Source organism: Vipera ursinii (assembly GCF_947247035.1).
Source record: "Vipera ursinii genome assembly, chromosome: 5".
Taxonomy (NCBI): domain Eukaryota; kingdom Metazoa; phylum Chordata; class Lepidosauria; order Squamata; family Viperidae; genus Vipera; species Vipera ursinii.
In genome coordinates, this window is record NC_139518.1 from 30,151,197 (window position 1) to 30,171,185 (window position 19,989).

A 19,989-nucleotide genomic window follows, 5' to 3' on the forward strand; every position below is an offset into this window, starting at 1 on the left:
GTCTAAATGAGCTACCCATCTTCAGAGTTAGAAACATTTTGTCACTAAAGTAATATCTATAGAAACTAGCAGTAGGAAGGGGAAATATTGATTGAATGTTCTGCTTCTGAGCTTCTTTGGGATTTCTACTTAGCTATACTATGAAAGAAAATGCTGTGTCAAAGTAAGCAAACTTTTGGTGTGATCTGGCAGGAGTGCTTTTATATTTGATTGCTTTCACAGATGAATCATGCTTGTCGAGCCTTAACCTACATGATGGAAGCACTTCCCAGATCATCTGCAGTTGTGGTGGATGCAATTCCTGTTTTTTTGGAGAAGGTAAAACTGATCAGCCAAGAATTGCAATAAAAGACATTGTCAATTAATGTTCTCAAAGTCATTGTTCATTGGCTGTGCTTAATACTAACTGGTACAGGAATTCAGAATTTCCTGTAAGTTCTTTTAAGAAGTAAATAATTTTATAATTTATACCTGAATATTCTTGATCATTATATCATGTCTACTATTATTTAAATCTTAATGCCATGTACAATAGGGAAAGAGCAGGAGCACTATAAAATATAGAACTAGTGCATTTGAGAATAGAAAAAGAGCTTTAAAAAGTTTAAATATAGAAATGTGAAGTCTGTCTAATATTGATCAGATAAAATGTAAAATTTAGATTATTTTTGCCTAGTAACATGTAGCAGTTATCTAAGCATTGTTTATCTATGCTTGAAGGAAACTTGAAATATATTCCTTGTATCCTTTGTACAAAATCCTTTTTTTGTTTGTATTAATCCCAGGGATTAATTGACATCTTTGGCTTATTTAATTGTTTTGCTTAAATTTCCCCCCGTTTTGTAGCCAAATATATTCTTATGATGTTAATGTATATTTATGAGTGAATCTCCTCTCACTGAATTTAGTATAAATTCTGGTAGATCAACTTCTTAGATCTTCTAGATCAGTGCTTCCCAAACTTTTTTGTTCTTTACTTGAAACTATTAGAAAGACCTTGTTGCCCAATATAAGTAAAAGTCCATTTAAATTTTCCTCCTGAGATTGGGTAATGGGTTTATGTGTTGTTACCCAAAGAGAAACCACTTTTACCTAATTTGGGCTAATTTATCCAAGTTTGGGAAGGGCTGTTCTAGATTTTTCTAGATTTTGAAATTATCCATGTGTGTCAGAGAAAATGGCAGCTAATATTACACACTTAGAATAACTAATAGGGTGTCTTTGATAATAAGTTCAATTCAGGAAGTACTTTTAATTTTCTTTTAGAATTTCTGGTCCTTATATACTTTAGGCTTCTCTGTATTTTGAAATGTCTTTTAAAAACTGCTAAAATGAATGAGAGGAAAAATATCAACTGAAAATGTAAATGATTTGTTATATAATTTTCATTTGTCCTAGCTTCAAGTTATTCAGTGTATTGATGTAGCAGAGCAAGCATTGACTGCCTTGGAGATGCTATCACGCAGACATAGTAAAGCTATTTTGCAGGCAGTAAGTATTGCTTCCAATTAAAAAATAGTTATTCTATGGTGAACATTACCATAGTTTTCTCTTCAAGCAAATGAAAGACTCCCAGAAATGCCTGCCTCCCCTTCCCCTCTCTTATGACTCAAACATTTTTTTTTGACTTTTGTTTTATAGGGGGGCTTAGCTGACTGTTTGCTGTACCTGGAGTTTTTCAGCATAAATGCTCAGAGGAATGCATTAGCTATTGCTGCCAATTGCTGCCAAAGCATCACTCCTGATGAGTTTCACTTTGTTGCAGATTCTCTTCCACTGCTTACCCAAAGGCTAACCCACCAGGTTGGAAAATCTTTTGAACTGTGGTATGGTTTAAGGCTTTCATGTATGGTTTAAGGTATTTCATGAAGAACTTCCTATAATTCTAAATGATAGATCCATTATGGGAGAAAATACTTGATATCAACCTAGCTTTATGGCCAAAGTAAAAAAGCAATAGATTCAGTTCCTATCAGATACTTGGAGCTGAGTTTGATACTTTTGCTTATTTCTTGGTCACTATCTTTGTTCTTAATGACATTTTTCAGGATTTTGGTTCTTGATATGCCTGACATTGTATATTTGTATATTAAAACATAATATTTGTATTCAAACCATATAGGATAAAAAGTCAGTAGAAAGCACTTGCCTTTGTTTTGCACGTTTGGTGGACAACTTCCAACATGAAGAGGTAACGTCTTTTTCTTCAGTGTAATTTTAAAAAGGTTTGATTATATGGAATATTAATTTCTCTTTCTTTTCTCAAAGAATCTGCTGCAGCAGGTTGCTTCTAAGGATTTGCTTACAAATATTCAACAACTCCTAGTAGTGACTCCTCCAATTTTGAGCTCAGGGATGTTCATCATGGTGGTGCGCATGTTTTCCCTAATGTGTTCCAACTGTCCTATGCTAGCAGTTCAGCTTATGAAGCAAAGTAAGTTCTTGTGTCAATTATTTTTGTTTACTAGCTGATAGTTTTTATAGATGAAGTCCAACAAATCCGTAAGTGCCAAGCTGGGAAAGGGTGATGCATCAGGTAGCAATAGTAATTATTTTTAAGAATCTGACAAGGGTACTGCAGCACATTTCTTGAGGAAAAGTTTATTGGCATTAGCTGGGAATAAAATCTAGTAGGCCACTACATAGCAAGACCTTTCTTAGCAGTATAGAAAGATAGTAACATAACTGTAAAAGCTGAAAACAATAGGATAAAAGCAGCTTAGATGAAAGACAGACAAAGTGAAATAAGTAATGTTTTTAAAAAACTTTGGCTCTGGAATGTCATCATACTGGGTGCTATGAACTCCCCTGGCAATGATATTTAATGGCTGAGACACACAAACACAAATGGAACACGTAAAACAAAATCAACAGAAGATACATGAAACAATCAACATCTTCAAAGGAATAAAATTCACAAGAGAAGAAAAAACACACCACAGAACAGGTAGTCTTTCTGCTTGGATTTTGGCTGCCTCTCATTTCTGGAGACTGGCTAAAAGAGCTGCCTGCCATGGGAGTTCAGCTCCCTTTTAGCCAGCCCTCAGAGACAAGAGTGAGTCTTCTCAGCAGGTGGCGGCAGCTTGCCACCTTCCCTGATAGTTTCCCCATTGACCTTCTGGGGAAACCGGCAGAGCAGATTGCAAATGGGGATCACATGACCAAAGGGTGATTGGCAACCTGTTGTAAGGGCAAACAAGTTGCCAAGCACCCATATTGCAATCGTGACTGCAACGCTTTGCAACGGCTGGGAGTTCTTTATGGGCTGCCATAATTCCAGACCATTGTTAAACTAATAGTTGTAAGTCGAAGACTACCAAGAGCCTTCCTGGATATTCTTATCAGCAACCAAAATTGTGGCAAATTAGAAGCAGTATATTGAAGAACTATTTACACTAACCAAGTACTCCACTGCCAAAATAACCTCACTTTCCACTGAGGAGCTGGGTAAGAACATTATATAGATGATCAGAAGCATACTGCAGCAACTCAGAATGCCAAAGAAGGAAGCAGACCGCCTATACAGCTTCCAACAAGACAGATATCCACACAACTATATCAACCCACTATACCTGACATGTCAAACACAAGGCCCGGGGGCCGGATCTGGCCCGCGAAGTGGTTTCATGTGGCCCGCGAAGCCATCTTGGAAACAGTGAGGGAACGGCCCCCACTGCCTTGGCCCTGGCCCAGAGACCCTCCTTCTGTCAGAGACCCTTAGATCTGTCCCACTCCTGCCCAGGCCCCCATAGGCACCCTTGATGCGAACGATGTAGAGCTGGCCACGCCCACCCAGTAGGCCATATGCACTCTAGCCACGCCCACCCAGTAGGCAACGCTCACCCTGGCCATACCCACCCGGGCCCCTGAGGGCAACCGCAGTGCTAATGCGGCCCTCAATGAAATTGAGTTTGACACCCCTGCACTACACTATGACCAACACAAGCTATGAAAAGGATAACATTGCCATACACCAAACACATTGCACAAGCAACACAGACTAGTACAACCACATGGCACTACCATAGTATACAAACTGATGAAAGGCCTTCAAATCATCTTAAATAAACCAAATTACCCAGTAACCAAAGAAGAAAAAACAGAAGTCAGGTAGAACATGTGTAAGAACTACAATAGCTTCCAGAATATACTATGAAAATTACTGAATTTCAGAACATATGGACAGACTTAGCCATAGTTTCAACTGGGAATCTGTGAAGATGCTGGACCAAGTTAAATCCAAAAACACTAGGGAATCTTGTAAGCTTGGCATTCAGACAGATCAGCAGGGACATAGACTTAAACCATATTTACATACCCTTCAAAACAGTCAATAAAAAAGCTAAAAAACAAACAAAAATTATCAGAACACTCCTTGCCAGTAATAATACCCAGAAAAGTAAGGATTAATACCAGGAGCAACATAAGACAGACAAGCAGTAAACAATACCCTAATAAAGGAACTACCAACTCAGAGCAGTAGTCCAATCAATCAACTAGCAAGGAGAAAATAACACCTCCATCAATACTGATAGGCCAAGTTACTGTATGAGCAAATTCCCTTCCCTTCCAGCACTGAAGATGTTATCTAGCCAGGTAATAAAACCTCTGCAAGAAAATAACAAAGCTCAGAGAGCACTAAGCACTCCACATATATTATACCATGTTTTATTTAGTTGGTAGCCTTAGAAAAGAGACTCCAAAGTTCTGTGGCGATAGATATCAGTGCCATGCCAAGTAATGAAGGTGTTCAAAGTACAAACTATTTGAATTGGGCCACAAAATTAATTATGAATCAGGTGTCAAAAGACTGGGGGAACTAAAAAACAAACAGGACCCTAATACCAAGTTTCTTCAAAAGAATAGCACAGCAAATCACTTGTGGTGTTAAAGAAGATTATCAGGATCTTTATTGTCTCTCAGTGACATCTGACAGACCATGAAAGCAATTTCTTTGTCAAAATCCCAGTCAATATTTGACTGAAATAGATCATATTTATTTATTTTATTTATTTTAATTCCATTTATGTCCCGCCCTTCTCCGAAGACTCAGGGCGGCTTACAAGCTTAGCAATATGAACTATGTTAAGTATGAAATAGCACTGGATGTCTATATACTCTTAGCTACAGAAAATCTAATGGGAAAAACATTGTTCTAATGTTGTAGTTTTGGTGTAGCTTTGACATAATCAAAATTCAACAGCTTTTACCTGACTAAACTCTATTTTGCAAAACAGTTTTTTAAAAAAATTAATGGAGAGTAGAATGAACTGTGGTTTAGTTAATGATATAGTTGCTTTTATAAAACTGCCTCCTTCCTTTCTTCCTTTTTTCTTCCATTCTGTAAATGTTGACATTCCTGAGAAAAACACACACATATTTATACAGAAAAGCCTCATTCTAAAAATAAGTGATCATTGCAAACATCTTGAGAAGGCCACAGTATATCTTTCAGTTGTTGTATGTCATGACACTTGCCCAAACAGACTTGTACTGAAAGAAAATAATGTCTATCTTGCAGTGTGTCATATCTTTCTGCCTTCAAGGGCATGTGAAGTTGTGGTTTGGCTTTTTTTCAATTGTTGTGTCTGGGTACTTAATTCATGTAGCTGAAAATTGGATTTGCATAGCATATTCAATTTATTTCATTTTTTGGATGTTCTGATTGCATTTGTTTATTTTATCAAACACAGCTATTGATTCCATCAGATTCCTGGCAGTTTACAAGTGAATTTCTGGAATCATCATCAAATAATCTGATTTGTATAAGCCACCAAAAAAACCCTACTCTAGATGTAAAACTAGCATATATAACCATTTTTTCACAGATCTGATTAAGTTACATCATGTAAATCTGCATAGTATGTTTTCAAAGCAACATTTTATTTATTTATTTATTTATTATTTATTTATTTATTTATTTATTTATTAATTAATTAATTAATTAATTAATTAATTAATTATTGGGACTTATATGCTGCCCTATCTCCCGAAGGACTCAGGGTGGCTAACAACAGTAACATATAATAAATACAGAAGTTAAGATAAAAAATAAAATTAAAGGCCTCTCTACAATAAATTAAAATTAAAATAAATTAAAAGTTAGAGTTAAAAATTAAAAACATAATTAAAATCTCTGTCAGTCCAGGTCAGCCAGGTGGAAAAGGAGTGTTTTGAGGCCACGGCGAAAGGACCTGAGATCTTGGGCCATCCGAAGCTCATGGGGGAGCTGGTTCCACAGGGCTGGCGCTGTGTTGATGTTGATTATACATTAAACATGTTGATTATACATTAAAGCAGAAACTAATATTCTAATTGTGTGTTTTTTATTAAAGATATTGCAGAAACTCTTCACTTTCTTCTTTGTGGAGCCTCAAATGGGAGTTGTCAGGAACAAATTGATCTTGTTCCAAGAAGCCCTCAAGAACTGTATGAACTTACTTCACTTATCTGGTAGGTTTTCTCTGAAATTATTATTCAGTTTTTGTCCAGGATCATATTTCCTAATACCTAAAATGAGATGAATATTGTTACTAAAACACACATTTACTGTTAAAATGTTGACTTGTTCTTTTTAGTGAATTGATGCCATGCTTACCTAAAGAAGGAATTTTTGCTGTTGACACTATGCTAAAGAAAGGAAATGCGCAAAACACAGATGGTGCAATATGGCAGTGGCGAGATGACAGGGGTCTCTGGCATCCCTATAACAGAATTGATAGCCGGATAATTGAGGTAGTAATATCAGCATATAAACATCTGCATTTTATATAGGGGGTTGGACATCACTTATCAGCCACTGTCATAAATGTAACAACTTCTAATCAAATTTCAACTACGAATTGCAGGTAGATCTTTGGAATTAGCACTAGTAGGGAAGATGTGATACTTAGAAATTCAATTTTCATAACTTGCTGAATCATTTGTCTTTTTTATCTGAATGATTAAAATGTATTTCTTCCTAATATTGCATATATTGCTATTGAAAAATGTCTCTACTGTCATTCAGGATCACAGGGTAGATTAAATAAAATCAAGATAGTTAAACAGAAAAAAGCCAATAAACTTTAAAAGTATTGTTTTGACATTAGTTACATATATAATTAGATGAACTCATAGACCTGATTTCTATATAACATTAAGCCAAAATGATAGGTAAAAAAATCATGCAGAAGCAAGTAACCCACCCACTATGGTTTAGTATTGTGTGTGAATTAAACCATTTAAAACATTCTGTGATTACTCAGAAATGTGTTGCTGAATAGGAAGAAGAGGAAGTTGTTTGTACTTGTATTTAAACTTATTTATTTGTTCTCAGGCAGCTCATCAGGTTGGTGAAGATGAAATAAGTCTCTCTACATTGGGACGTGTTTATACAATTGACTTTAATTCTATGCAGCAGATCAATGAGGATACTGGAACAGCACGGGCCATTCAGAGAAAACCTAATCCTCTAGCCAATACCAGTACTAGTAAGCACTATTTTACTTTTGTCACTGAAGAGTGCTTCCTGTATATTCTTACAATTTATTTTTTCATACATTTATTTATTGCTAGTTTTCTATGCACAATTTCATACCTGTAGATCAGGGGTGTCAAACTGCTGGCCCGCGGGCCGGGCGCGTTATTCCAAAACCACGCCCATCCCATTGCCGGCAATGGAGAAAAAGCTCCAGTATGTTGCGTGACGTCACGTGATGTCGCAGGTTTGACATGTCTGCTGTAGAGGATCACAATGAAATTACCAGAGTCTCTTGATCCAGAGGAGATATAATTAGGCAGTGGTATCCCTGTTGGTGGCCTAGGCTGTTAATCTACCTTGAGTAAATCCACCAATTTTATATATTCCTAATCCAAAAAGCAGATCCCACTTTGGGCTACAAATATCTTGTAGAAATCATGCTAATAAATTATTGGAACTGCATATATTCCAGTGGTTTCAATGAGCAGAATTGGTGACATAGTCTGCTTCTTCTAGAATCATAGTGATTTAGGTGTCTTCTTAAGTTATTAAATCTACTTCTTCTGACTGTAGAACTCCAAATTAAAGTATGCCCAGAAAGGAAGTTTACCAACTTCATCAAGGATTGCATCTACTGTTGAACTGCTCTGACAGTTAGCGCTACCATCTGTCTTTGCTTACTTGCGGCTGCCGTGGCTCCCCCCTTGCCTCTGCCTCTGCTTCCTGCTTGGAGGGCTGGCTCGGTCGTGGTGCTTGGCCCCACCTGCGCTGTGCTGCCTGGATGCCTCTTGGTGATAGGTGTTCCTCGCCCTTCCCATTCACCAGAGCCATCGCAGATGGGCCAGCGGGTGGGAGGCTTGTCCTGCTGTGTGACGGAGCTGGAGGATGAGGTTGGATGGCAGGGCCCCAGCGCACAAGGGCCTTGGCGTAGCACCACCTCTGCCCCACCACCTGACTTGCCTTGCTTGCCCTGCAGTGGCTGTAGCTGGCAGAGGCAGGGGGAGTCATGTGATGTGAACATGCCAGGCAGCTGGGCAGCCACCTGCCCTGTTCCAGCCACGGTGGCCGTGAGCTAGCAAAGACAGATGGGATGGAGCAGGCGGATGGGCCTCTTCCCCACACTTCTGCTTCTGCCTGCAGCTTGGAGGGCTGTCCTGTACCCGCCTACGCTGCACAGGCTGCAGAGCCCCAGAGTGCACTGGCCAAGGGGCCAGTGGGCTGCGGCTGCTGCTGGACACTGTCAGCCCCTGCATGCTTGCTGCGTCCTGTGTGTGTGCTGGGGAGGTGCCCGGCCGGGTTGGAGTGGGCTGGGGTAGCAGGAGCCTGTCCCCGCCATCTCCAGAGTGGCCTGTGGGTCAGATCTGGGTCCATTGGGGGCCAGATTCAGCCCGTGAACCTTGTGTTTCACATGTCTGCTCTATATCCTATTTTCTGGGTTTATTATCTACATATCTTAGCATGGCTTTATATGGGTAGCTTTTTCATGATGCAGATCTGATAGAGTAGTATATTAAGTTATAGTGTTATTTATGCCATTCTGTTGGATCTCACTCATTGGTGGTAAGAGTGCTATGTTTCAAATCCCAAGGGAAAATATTTCTTTCAGTGTGGAATGAGAGATAAGTGAAGTTGCCAGTGCTCGCTTACAGACTACCAAAGTGATATATGTCTAAACTTTGTAAGTAATTAAGGATATATTGCAAAGCTCAATGCAGTTTTAGATCCCATGTTTACTTACTTGAATGTTACTTGTATTTGACTGTTTTATTTATATTTTAAATATGTCCTTCATTTTTCAGGATCCATATTCTTTTCTAAAACATTGAGAGTTAGCTTGGTATAATAGTTAAGATGCTGGTCTAGAAACCAGGAGACTATGAGTTGGAGCATTGACAGCCGGCTGAGTAACTTCAGGTCACTCACTCTTGTTCAGCCAACCCATCCCACAGGATAATTACTGTGGGGAAAATTGGAGGAGGAAGAAATATTATGTATGTTCGCTGCCTTGAGTTATAAAGTAATAAAAGACAAAATAAAAATGAATAAATATTCAACAAAACTTTAAGGAAGATTATTTCTGAGTGCTTAGTTTGAAATTTAGTTAGGTACTGGAAAATTTATGATATTTTTTGTAAATGTAGAAGTGTGAAATGTTTTCTAAAAATGCTATAATATATAAATGGAATCGAATCAAATCAAATCAAATTGAATGCTATGTGTACATTTAGTTCAATACAAATAATTAACCATATATTTATCCTTTTATAGGCGGACATCCAGAATCAAAGAAGGATGATGCTCGAGCACAGCTAATGAAAGAAGACCCAGAACTAGCTAAATCTTTTATTAAAACCTTATTTGGTGTTCTCTATGAAGTGTATAGTTCTTCAGCCGGACCTGCTGTTAGACACAAGTGCCTTAGAGCAATTCTTAGAATAATTTATTTTGCTGATGCTGAACTCCTGAAAGATGTACTGAAAAATCATGCTGTGTCAAGGTACTTACTAATTCATATCGTTGTTGTGAATGATACTATAAAAATACTTGATTTTTGCTGAAACCAGTATCCTGAAATTTTAATAATTTAATTTAATTAAGATATTTAATTGTTTGAGGTTTCTGTGTTTGGCAATTATAGCTACAATGAGAACTGTTGAAAATGTTAATTAATCAACATTAGATGTTTATTATTTAATATTGTTAAGTGCCAGCTGATATCATTTACTGATATTAATACAGCATGTTTCCTATCTGAGTAGAATCAGGCCATTATCAAGAAAGAAAGCTATATGCAAACATTTATTTAAAATTATTGGATTGAGACCATGTGAAAATATTTTTGCTGAGGACTAGGCAGGATTCAGAGTGGACAGTTCAACCTTGGACTGTCCATTTACCCAAAAATTATATTTCACTGCCAAAAGGTTACCTTCATTTTGATTTGAAAGGCTATGAGAGAAAACAGTGGATAAAACATTGTTTTTTCTTATTCAGACTCTTTATTTTAACCCCATGTTGAGAGACAGATGTTAATGATGGAAATATTACGACTTATATATAAGTAAGGCAAGGGTGCATTTTAGCCTTTTTCCGCTTTAATTTATTTATTAATAATTGAGGCTGTTACATTTTCTGTTCATTATCCTATAGTGTTACAAAATTGCACTTTCAACTTTGTAGTTGACGTAATTTTGTCTTTCTCCCAAGTGGGAATGAGAAAGGCATTGAGGGCATTGGCTTCTTTTTGCCTAAATATTACTTGGAATAAATTATCAAAAACCTAGTATTGGCTTTTGCATTATATATTGTAAGATGCATAAATAGTAAGTATAAATATCTTGAGATGCAGCTGGATCTCTCTTTATCTTAGAGCACTTATTTCTTTTATTGGGTCTTATTTGAATTTCCCATCAAAATTTTATTATTGCAGGTCTTGCTAAGATTATTGTTTATGGAGTTCAGATGTGTACTTTAACGAAGGTTAATATACCAGAAAAATGCCAGTCCCAAAATTAGTCTTATTTCACCAATGGGGATATTAAGGAATATCTTTTTCCTATGCTATTGCTGACACATTGCCTTGAGGAAAATGTTAGTGTGACCTATGATACAAAGGAAATAGATAGTTAGAAACATTATGCAAAATATGCAAAAAGAGTAGAAAATAATAAGATAAAGAAATTCAAAGTGTCAGACAGGAAAAAGAAATGTAGGTAAGAATAGTTCACATCAATATTATCTGTCCTTGCTAACCGCCTTTGCTTCTCTTACCATATTTATATGGTTGTTTTTTATTGCCTTTATTCTTTATTTTATTTATTTTTATTTATTTTAATTCCATTTATATCCCGCCCTTCTCCGAAGGCTCAGGGCGGCTTTACAAACTTAGCAGTAGCCTTCATTCTATGTATATGCCTGCTTATTAGGGCTTTCACACACACCCCAAGCGGCATTATTACAAAGTCAGCTTAATTGCCCCCAACAATCTGGGTCCTCATTTTACCTACCTGGGAAGGATGGAAGGCTGAGTCAACCTTGAGCCTGGTGGGATGCAAACCTGCACTAATTGCAGGCAGCTGGTGTTACTTAAGGAGGCATTAGCCCACTGCTCCACCAAGGCTTTTAACTTCTTATAAGTTCTTCTTGAAGTTCGTATCCATCCAACCACTACTCAGTTGTCTCTTCCTTTTTGACCCATTCATTTTTCCTTTCTCTATTTGTTGATTACAAATTTTTCACTTATTCCCTGTGAATCACCAAACCACTTCACAGTACTTGTTTTTTATTGGCTAGTTTTTTTGCATTCAGTTCCCATTCTCATTTAGCATTCATTCGTTTTTGCCCCATTCCTTCATGATATAGTGTCTACACTTCTTCCTTATTTCATTGCATTCAATATAACTTTTATGTTTCCTGACATTCCCAGCTCTCGCTTCTACATACCCAAGCAGGGAAAAGCGGGATCTCCTTCATACCCAATTCATCTTATTTTGATAAACATTCATTCCTTTAATAGACCACATACTACTTACCAGCTTTCTACCAGCATTTGCATTTCTTAAAATTTCTTAATTTTCCCTTCTGTTCAAAACATTCTGCCAAATCTCATCTATTTACTTCCATTTTTCTGTCACAATAATTAGACTAGTTTTGGATATGCTAATTTTCATATCTGTCCACCTTGTTGCATCCCAAATTCTACATAATGTATCTAGGAGATCTCTACAATATTATATGTGTATAGTGTATGTGTGTGCGTGTGTGTATATGTGCCCTATACTTTCCATTTACTTTTATAACATTCCATCATGTACCACTCCACCTGCTGCATCCATCCACTAACGCTCAACTACATATTTGTGCAAAACGTAACCCAATTCTATATCTTATGTTTTCCCTAAGTAAAGTATAGTAAATTTCCTTTCTCACATTCATATTATTTCTCAATGAGAACTGACTCAAATATTCAGCAATAAAGATAACAGAAATAAAAACAAAATATTTAGTAATGTATAGTTATTTTCAATTTGGAAAAATATAGTCTGGTGGCAAATAAACAAACCCATGTTCTATTGTTGCTTGCATATTAGCATATTGGGTATGCAATAGAAATGTAAAGTGTATTGCTGATTTTATTTTAATTCCTTTCCTCTCCATCTTCTGCATCATGTTCAGTAGTGAAAATATAATAATTTATCAGGTTAAATTGCATTTTCCATAATACTTTTTTGTTGTTTGATTGTTACAGTCATATTGCCTCTATGCTGTCAAGTCAAGATCTTAAGATAGTTGTTGGAGCCCTTCAGATGGCAGAAATCTTAATGCAAAAATTACCTGACATTTTCAGTGTTTACTTCAGGAGAGAAGGTAATGCTAACTTTTGACTGGATTCTGGTGTTTGGTATCCTACATACAGTTTTGATTATATATATAATCAAGTAGTTAAACATTCAGTATTTGTAGAACTATGAAAATTAAACTTGATGCTCTGTGATTCTTAGGCTATGAGGACCTGATGGAGCTACCTATAATGATATGTGGGAATGACCTGTGGAGACCGGAAGAAAACCCACATCATAGACAATGGTCTGATAAAAGGCAATTCAGTCCACACTCTCCCTAGTTTCCCAGGGACTAAAAAGAGAGGAAGGGAGAAATACTTTCATTCTAACAAGATTCTGTTAATGTAACCTTACAATAAAATGGGATTAGTTCAACCAGGTGAGGTGTGGTTCTTGTCTGAACTACTTTACAAAATTAATGCCCCCTCAATCCTTCTAATGGACTTTAGTTGTACACCATTTCTATCACTAACATTTAGTGCAACTCTTCTGGCCACACAAAGGTTTTGGGGCTGAGCGAGCTGCTCATTCTTCTGAGTGCATATCTCGTATTAGCTGCAGGAGCAGTTTCAAGAGGGAGCTGTTGCGTACAACAGGGGCAACCTGAAGAAAAGTTGCTATCATTTTCTCTTGAGTGTTCTTGAATCACTTATGATTCTGATGACTACTTGGATAGATCTGTGCAGTTTTCTTAGGTGGTTTGCCATTACTTCTTTGGGGATAATTTTTGTCTAGGACTGACAAAGAATGGTCCAAAGTCACCCAGTTGCCTTCCATGCCTAAATGAGGACTAGAACCTGGGTTTCTTCAGTTTCAGTCTGGCACATTAATTATGATACCATTCTGCCTCTCATCATATATTCAAAATTGTGAAAAATGTTTTAAAATTAATTTAATTAATTTAATTTCCTCTTTTGAATGCATAATTATTTATTTTGAATGTAAAATAATGTTTCAGTCATCTTGAATGTGCTTGGAGTTTGAACCAAAAGGAACAAGACATTCTGTACTTACACTCAAATCAGCTATTGGTCCAAACAGGATATTTTAAATTTGAAAGGGTTTGAATTCTAACCATTTTGGATTTTCTTGTCTCCACTCATTGACATGTCTTTACTCTGCACTCCTGTACTATACTTTCTCTTCTTCTTTTTTATAAATTTTAATTGATTTTCTAATATTATGTCTACATATTTGAAAAGCAACGTGGTGGCTGAGTTACAATAATTCAATTACATACAATATCATTAGTACAAATCTCAAACTATTACAGTAAGTATTCCATCTCTTTTCCCTTTAATATATACTGTCTCCTATTTAGATTAATGCAATTCTTATTCTATCAATCAAGTAAAAAATAACTTTCTGACATTTATCATTAGTTCTTAGTTTATATATATCTTAATTGTTTTAACATTCAATCTTTTAGACAATCAGTGTGACTTAATAAATTTTTCCCAATTTTAATTTCTCATTAATATTTAAATTTAATGTTTAATATTTATCATTTCCAAATTTTGCATGACCCCAATTCCTTTATCACAATTCCTCATAAGGTCTAATGTTCAGGATACACATCTTATCTATATAAGTTCTCACCATCTATATCAACCAATTAATAGTACAATATAATGTTCTTATTTTCTAATAATTTTCAAATATCTTAAATTTAATAACCAAAATTTCTTTTATTTCAACATTTAATACTTCCTCTCTCGTCCTCTTTATACCTATTATCTAATATTTAAACTAATATTTTTTTCTTACCGCTACATATATATATATATATATATATATATATATATATATATATATATATATATATATATATATATATATATATCTTAATCATCTTTACGTGACTTTTACACATAAATCAATATTCAAATTTAACTGTTAGTAATTATACTTCTAAATTTTACATGACCAAAATTTTCTTTAATCTCAATTCATAACAATATCTTATATTCAAAATACACATTTTATCTATTTAAGTATATTCTATTTTAATTCTCATAAGTAAATCAAAACCCCATTCTTCTTCATTCTTATTCTAGTTTGCTTTCTTTGCCAAATCGTCCTCCATGTCCATGCTTTTGGGTCATCAAGCAAATCTCCTTGTTTTGTTATGTCTGTTATTTGACGTTGCGAAAACCATCCAGTCGCCATTTTTTTGAGAGGACTAGCAGGTCCAACAAGTCTTCTCTTTACTTTTCCATCTCGACGTAATTGTCCTGATCTGTTTATCTTCTCTTCTATCTGTTTTTCTTTTTGATCCTCAGGTTCCTTCTGATTTGTATTGGAAGTCTTTTCCTTTTTCCATATTGTCAGTTTCTTTTCTGGATTTTCCATTTTTTATTTGTTGAGTAGTTAAATTTTCTGTTATAGTATTTAATTGTTCCACTTTGTCTGTTGTATTTTGTATAGATGATTCTTTAGTTATAGTCATAGTTTGAGATTGCATATCCGGGCTACCTTCTTGTTTTTTTCTGTAGCTTCTTTTCTTCACCAGCTCTAAGGAGATTTTGAAGAATTGCTTTCAGCATAACAAAAAATTGTTCCTGACCTTCTTCCATAGGAAAAATCTGTTCCTGGTTTTCTTCCATGATAGTATATTAGACTAAAAGCTTTACTGTCAGGAAATAGATAAAAAGCACAGCTGAGCTTTACACAGCAGAAGTTTCAAGGTTGCATGTATCTTATCTATTTTCTGGGCTGTCAGCCAAGTCTCTTTTAGACAATACTAGGTTGAAGTATTAAGTTTAGCCACAAGATGTCACCCCAAAGTTATTTTGATCTTTTCAGTTTTACTTCAATTTTAAAAGGGTAAACCCAGATCTTCACTAAAAATAGAAAGTAAAAGATAAAGAATAGAAAGTCTTTTAGTCCACCAATATTAGGAAATAGAATTCCGATTAGGATCCAGTTATTTTTTCATCGTTTTAAACTCCTGTGGGTAGTCGATTGCTGCTGTTTCTAGAGGGAGGGCTAAGATCTCCCTTCCCTCTCCAAAGGGGGAAAAATACTTTAGCAGCTTATGCAGGTACAGAAAATAGTTAGGACAGTGATGGCAAATCTTTTAGAGACCGAGTGCCCAAACTGCAACCCAAAACCCACTTATGTATCATTGGGTGCTAGGTGGGCGTGACCCATTGGGTGGGCATGGCTGCAATGGTGAAGGCAGACTGGGTGGGACTAAAAAGTTCAATCAATCAATTCCAACTTTGCGAGAACTTTTTTTTTCCCCGTGAGAAGTTGAAATTGATTGATGGAAACTTTTTTTTGTACAAAGTGGCGGAGGCCTAAAGTGAAAAGGTTTTATAAAACCTTGCTGAAGGCCTAGGACTGGGGCGACGGCACGTGTGCCCACAGAGAGGGCTCTGCATGCCACCTGTGGCACCCGTGCCAGAGGTTCGCCACCACGGAGTTAGGATTTAAGAGGGGTAGATCTCACACAGTCTCTTCCATGCTGCTTTAAAGTTGCCTGATGGTAGGTGTGACTTCAGCGGTCTGCAGCCTAGTGACGAGCCATATTTCTATGGCCGGTCTTTCATCTGCCAGTTTGGAGGAATTCACTGGCTCTAGAGGGAGAGCTACTGCTCTCCCGTGATCCAGCAAGGGCCCCTCCTTGCTTGATGCCTCTACAGGGTGACTTTTGACCCTTTTCAGGGTCCCACAGCGGTGCGAAACTGGACAGGGAAGATGGAACTCGTCTTCCAGGTGTCCATGGCGGCTGCATGGCAAACCGGAAGTCACGTTCTTTTTCTTCTTCCTACTTCATCTGAGTGAATATGAAATGTAGATTTTTAATATGAAAAAAAGGTTTGGGGAACAGTTGCTTCCGAGTTCTGAAGACAGCAAGAAATATCTGTACATTTATAAGAGGAAATTACTTTCTCCTTTTCGTTAGAAACTGTCAAAGAATTGTTGAAGAGAAAGAAATAAGTTCATTTTTTCTGTTTACTTGTTTCTTTTGGGGGGGGTAAATTTACTTGATTTAACTATTTTATCTTTATCCTACCAATTTTTTGAAAGTAGGATAACATTGCATTATTTCTTAAAGAGTGATGTAATCAATAGCCTATACAAAGACTGGGCATCATGATCTTTGAATGTACATGCAACATTTATTTTTTAAAGTAATAATTAAACCATGTTGTATTTATCTTAAAACTAAATTTTTCATCTAATGAACTATAAATTCTGTCACTTTTTTCAGGTGTGATGCACCAGGTGAAGAATTTAGCAGAATCAGAGGCTTTACTGACAAGTCCCCCCAAAGCTTGCACTAATGGCTCAGGAACACTTAGTGCTACTACAACAGTAAGCACTGGAACAGCCACTTCTGCTAGCAATGCTGTTTCAGACTTAGGTTCTCCAAGCTTACAGCACAGTAGGGAAGACTCTTTGGACCTGAGTCCACAGGGGTGAGTTCACTTGACTGGGTCTCTGAATCAGATATCCTCCTAAGCTGTCAATCAACCTGTTCAAGGTTTTCTATTCTTTATTTGCATATAAAGAAAATTGGAGTGAAAAATTTTATGATTCAATATTTAATGTGTCAATGAGTTTTAAAAAGAAGTCAACATAATTGGATGGTAGTACTGTTGTAATACTAGGGACGCAGTGGCTCAGTGGGTTAGGACGCTGAGCATGTCGATCAGAAGATCGGCAGTTTGGCGGGTCAAATCCCGAGTGCCGTGTAGTAGAGTGAGCGCCTGTTACTCGTCCCAGCTTCTGCCAACCTAGTAGTTCGAAAGCACATAAAAAGGCAAGTAGAAAAATAGGGACCACTATGGTGGGAAGGTAACAGCATTCCGTGCGCCTTTGGCATCTAGTCATGCCGGCCACATGACCACGGAGACGTCCTCGGACAAGTGCTGGCTCTTCAGCTTTGAAACAGAGATGAGCACCGGCCCCTAGAGTTGGAAACGACTAGCACGCATGTGCAGGGGAACCTTTACCTTTACTGTTGTAATAATTTTGGACTTCTTCCTACATGCATTTGTTTTTTTTTAAAAGTCTGCATTTTTTGTTCTAGCTGTCTTTGATCTTTTAAAATATATACCAGTAGTTGATATTCAATGAACTATTTGCCTACCTGTCTCAAGGCAGATATTTATATTCTAAACATAATACACAATGCTTAAATGTCAAGAGTTTTTAAAGATATGGCTTTCCAAAAAATAGGAAGTGTGGTTTGTTTTGGGCTTGAAACAAAATAGCCATACTTGAAATGTCCATCATTGCATTTCAACAAAAGAAAATTTGAAATGTTTTCAGTTTGCCAATCATAAGAGACTGTGGAAGCTAGAGATAAGGCTCTTGTTCCCATGTTTTTCTCCCCACCTGCCCAAGAGGCATTGAGTGGACTGGTGGTCCAAGCTGATTGCTATCAGGTGCTCAGTGTGTTGGCAATAGCTGCTGACAAATATATCTAGTAAGATCATTTAAAATCCATATGTTTTTAAAAATGATACTTACTAAAATATGAAGCCACATTAATAAGCCTGACGTATGATGTGTTTTTGATACAATAGCCGATTAAGTGATGTTTTGAAAAGAAAAAGATTGCCAAAACGTGGGCCCAGAAGGCCAAAATATTCACCTCCCAGAGACGAGGACAAAGTAGACAATCAAGGTAAGTTTTGTCAAAACAGGTACTTTAAATTATTAAAATAAATTCACGTCTAGGTTTCTTCAAGGCCACATTGTTCAGCTAGTATTGTTGCAGCCAACAAACCCATCTCAAGTGAAATTGCTGGGATAGCCCACTTCTGAGAAATTTCCAGGCTGTTGCCAGGTGCTGCTGCTTTTCTGCTGAAATACCATCTTCTAGAAAAGCCTCTCAAGCCCTCTTTGATAGGGCTTCTCTTAAATGTATAGATGTCATCCGGGTTTTTCCATATCTAAAATTTTTGAAATATTTAATTTTTAAATATGCCATGGATATTCTAATCCTGCATTTAAGTCCTATTAACATGTTTTATTATTTGTTATGACAGATACCTTTTGCTTTTGCTGTAAATTGCTCTGTGAGTCCCTTCATTGAAACCAACATTATACATGTTGAATGAATGAACAAGCAAGCAGTTAAATATTGGTTACATACCATGAAATAAGAAGCTGGAATCTGAAACATCCTGGCTTATTTATTTTATGCTAGTTATTATTTATTTGCATATTTATTTATTTATATATTTATTTGCAGTTACTTTGATTTGCTTGGGAGGAAAAAAGTGATTATGGCATTTGAGTAACCCAAAGTATTAATAGGGAAAAATAAAACAATAGCAAATTTTGTAACATTAAAAAAAACCTTTCTAAAGCACACATAATATTTTTAAAAAACTAGGTTGATATCTTGCTTCAGGCTGAGCATCCACATCAGCTTGATTTAGAACAGGTTTAATGAATAGTATTGTAGGGAATTACAAAGAGTTAGCTTTGCAGATGCATGCTTGCCCTGGAAAACACAGGGAAGTGTCTTGCTTTGATAACTAGGCATAGCGCAAATGGTTAAGAGTTAAGTCCAGAGTCAAACTATAGGGCACTGACAGAATACAGGTGGTCCATACCAATACAGCAGCTCTTTTTGTAACTGTTTGAAGTTACAACGGCACTGAAAACTGACTTATTAACGTTTATCAGTCTTACGACTGTTGCAGTGTCCCCTTGGTCATGTGATCAAAATTGAGTTCTTTGGCAGCTGACTCATATTTATGACCGTTGCAATGTTCCAGGGTCATGTGATCCCCTTTTGCAACCTTCTGACAAGCAAAGTCAATGGGGAAGCCAGAAACACTTAACAACCATGTTACTAACTAAACAATTGCAGTGATTCACTTAACTGTGGCAAGAAAGGTTGTAAAATGAGGCAAAATTCACTTAACTGTCTCACTTAGCAACATAAATTTTGGGCTCAATTGTGATTCGTTAAGTCAAGGAATACTTGTACAAGTTCGGGAAAAGAAGCTGCAACAGCAGAGACAGAGAGGCAAATGTTCACTGCAGCCCTGAAATCAAACATTAGAGAGATAGTCAGCTAGGGAGAGCTATAAAACAGAGCAGGAATATAGGAATGCAGATCCTACGGGATGAGCTGTTTCCGGCAGAAGGGCAATTACTGGCAGCTATTCTTAAATAGGCCAGTTGGCATGGTAGCTCAATTATAAGCATTTGTGT

General features: G+C 36.7%; 1 protein-coding gene across 1 annotated transcript in view; it reads left to right on the plus strand.

The window, feature by feature from the left end:
* Positions 1–19,989, plus strand: part of TRIP12 (thyroid hormone receptor interactor 12) — an 88,320-nt gene that overhangs the window by 44,397 nt on the left and 23,934 nt on the right. The window contains exons 8-19 of the mRNA XM_083363356.1: positions 223–318; positions 1,399–1,491; positions 1,642–1,803; positions 2,123–2,191; positions 2,269–2,434; positions 6,336–6,453; positions 6,579–6,735; positions 7,319–7,472; positions 9,731–9,959; positions 12,711–12,829; positions 17,024–17,231; positions 18,345–18,445. Of these exons, the coding sequence (XP_083219482.1) occupies positions 223–318; positions 1,399–1,491; positions 1,642–1,803; positions 2,123–2,191; positions 2,269–2,434; positions 6,336–6,453; positions 6,579–6,735; positions 7,319–7,472; positions 9,731–9,959; positions 12,711–12,829; positions 17,024–17,231; positions 18,345–18,445 (1,672 nt within the window). The remainder of the gene's footprint in view (positions 1–222; positions 319–1,398; positions 1,492–1,641; positions 1,804–2,122; positions 2,192–2,268; positions 2,435–6,335; positions 6,454–6,578; positions 6,736–7,318; positions 7,473–9,730; positions 9,960–12,710; positions 12,830–17,023; positions 17,232–18,344; positions 18,446–19,989) is intronic.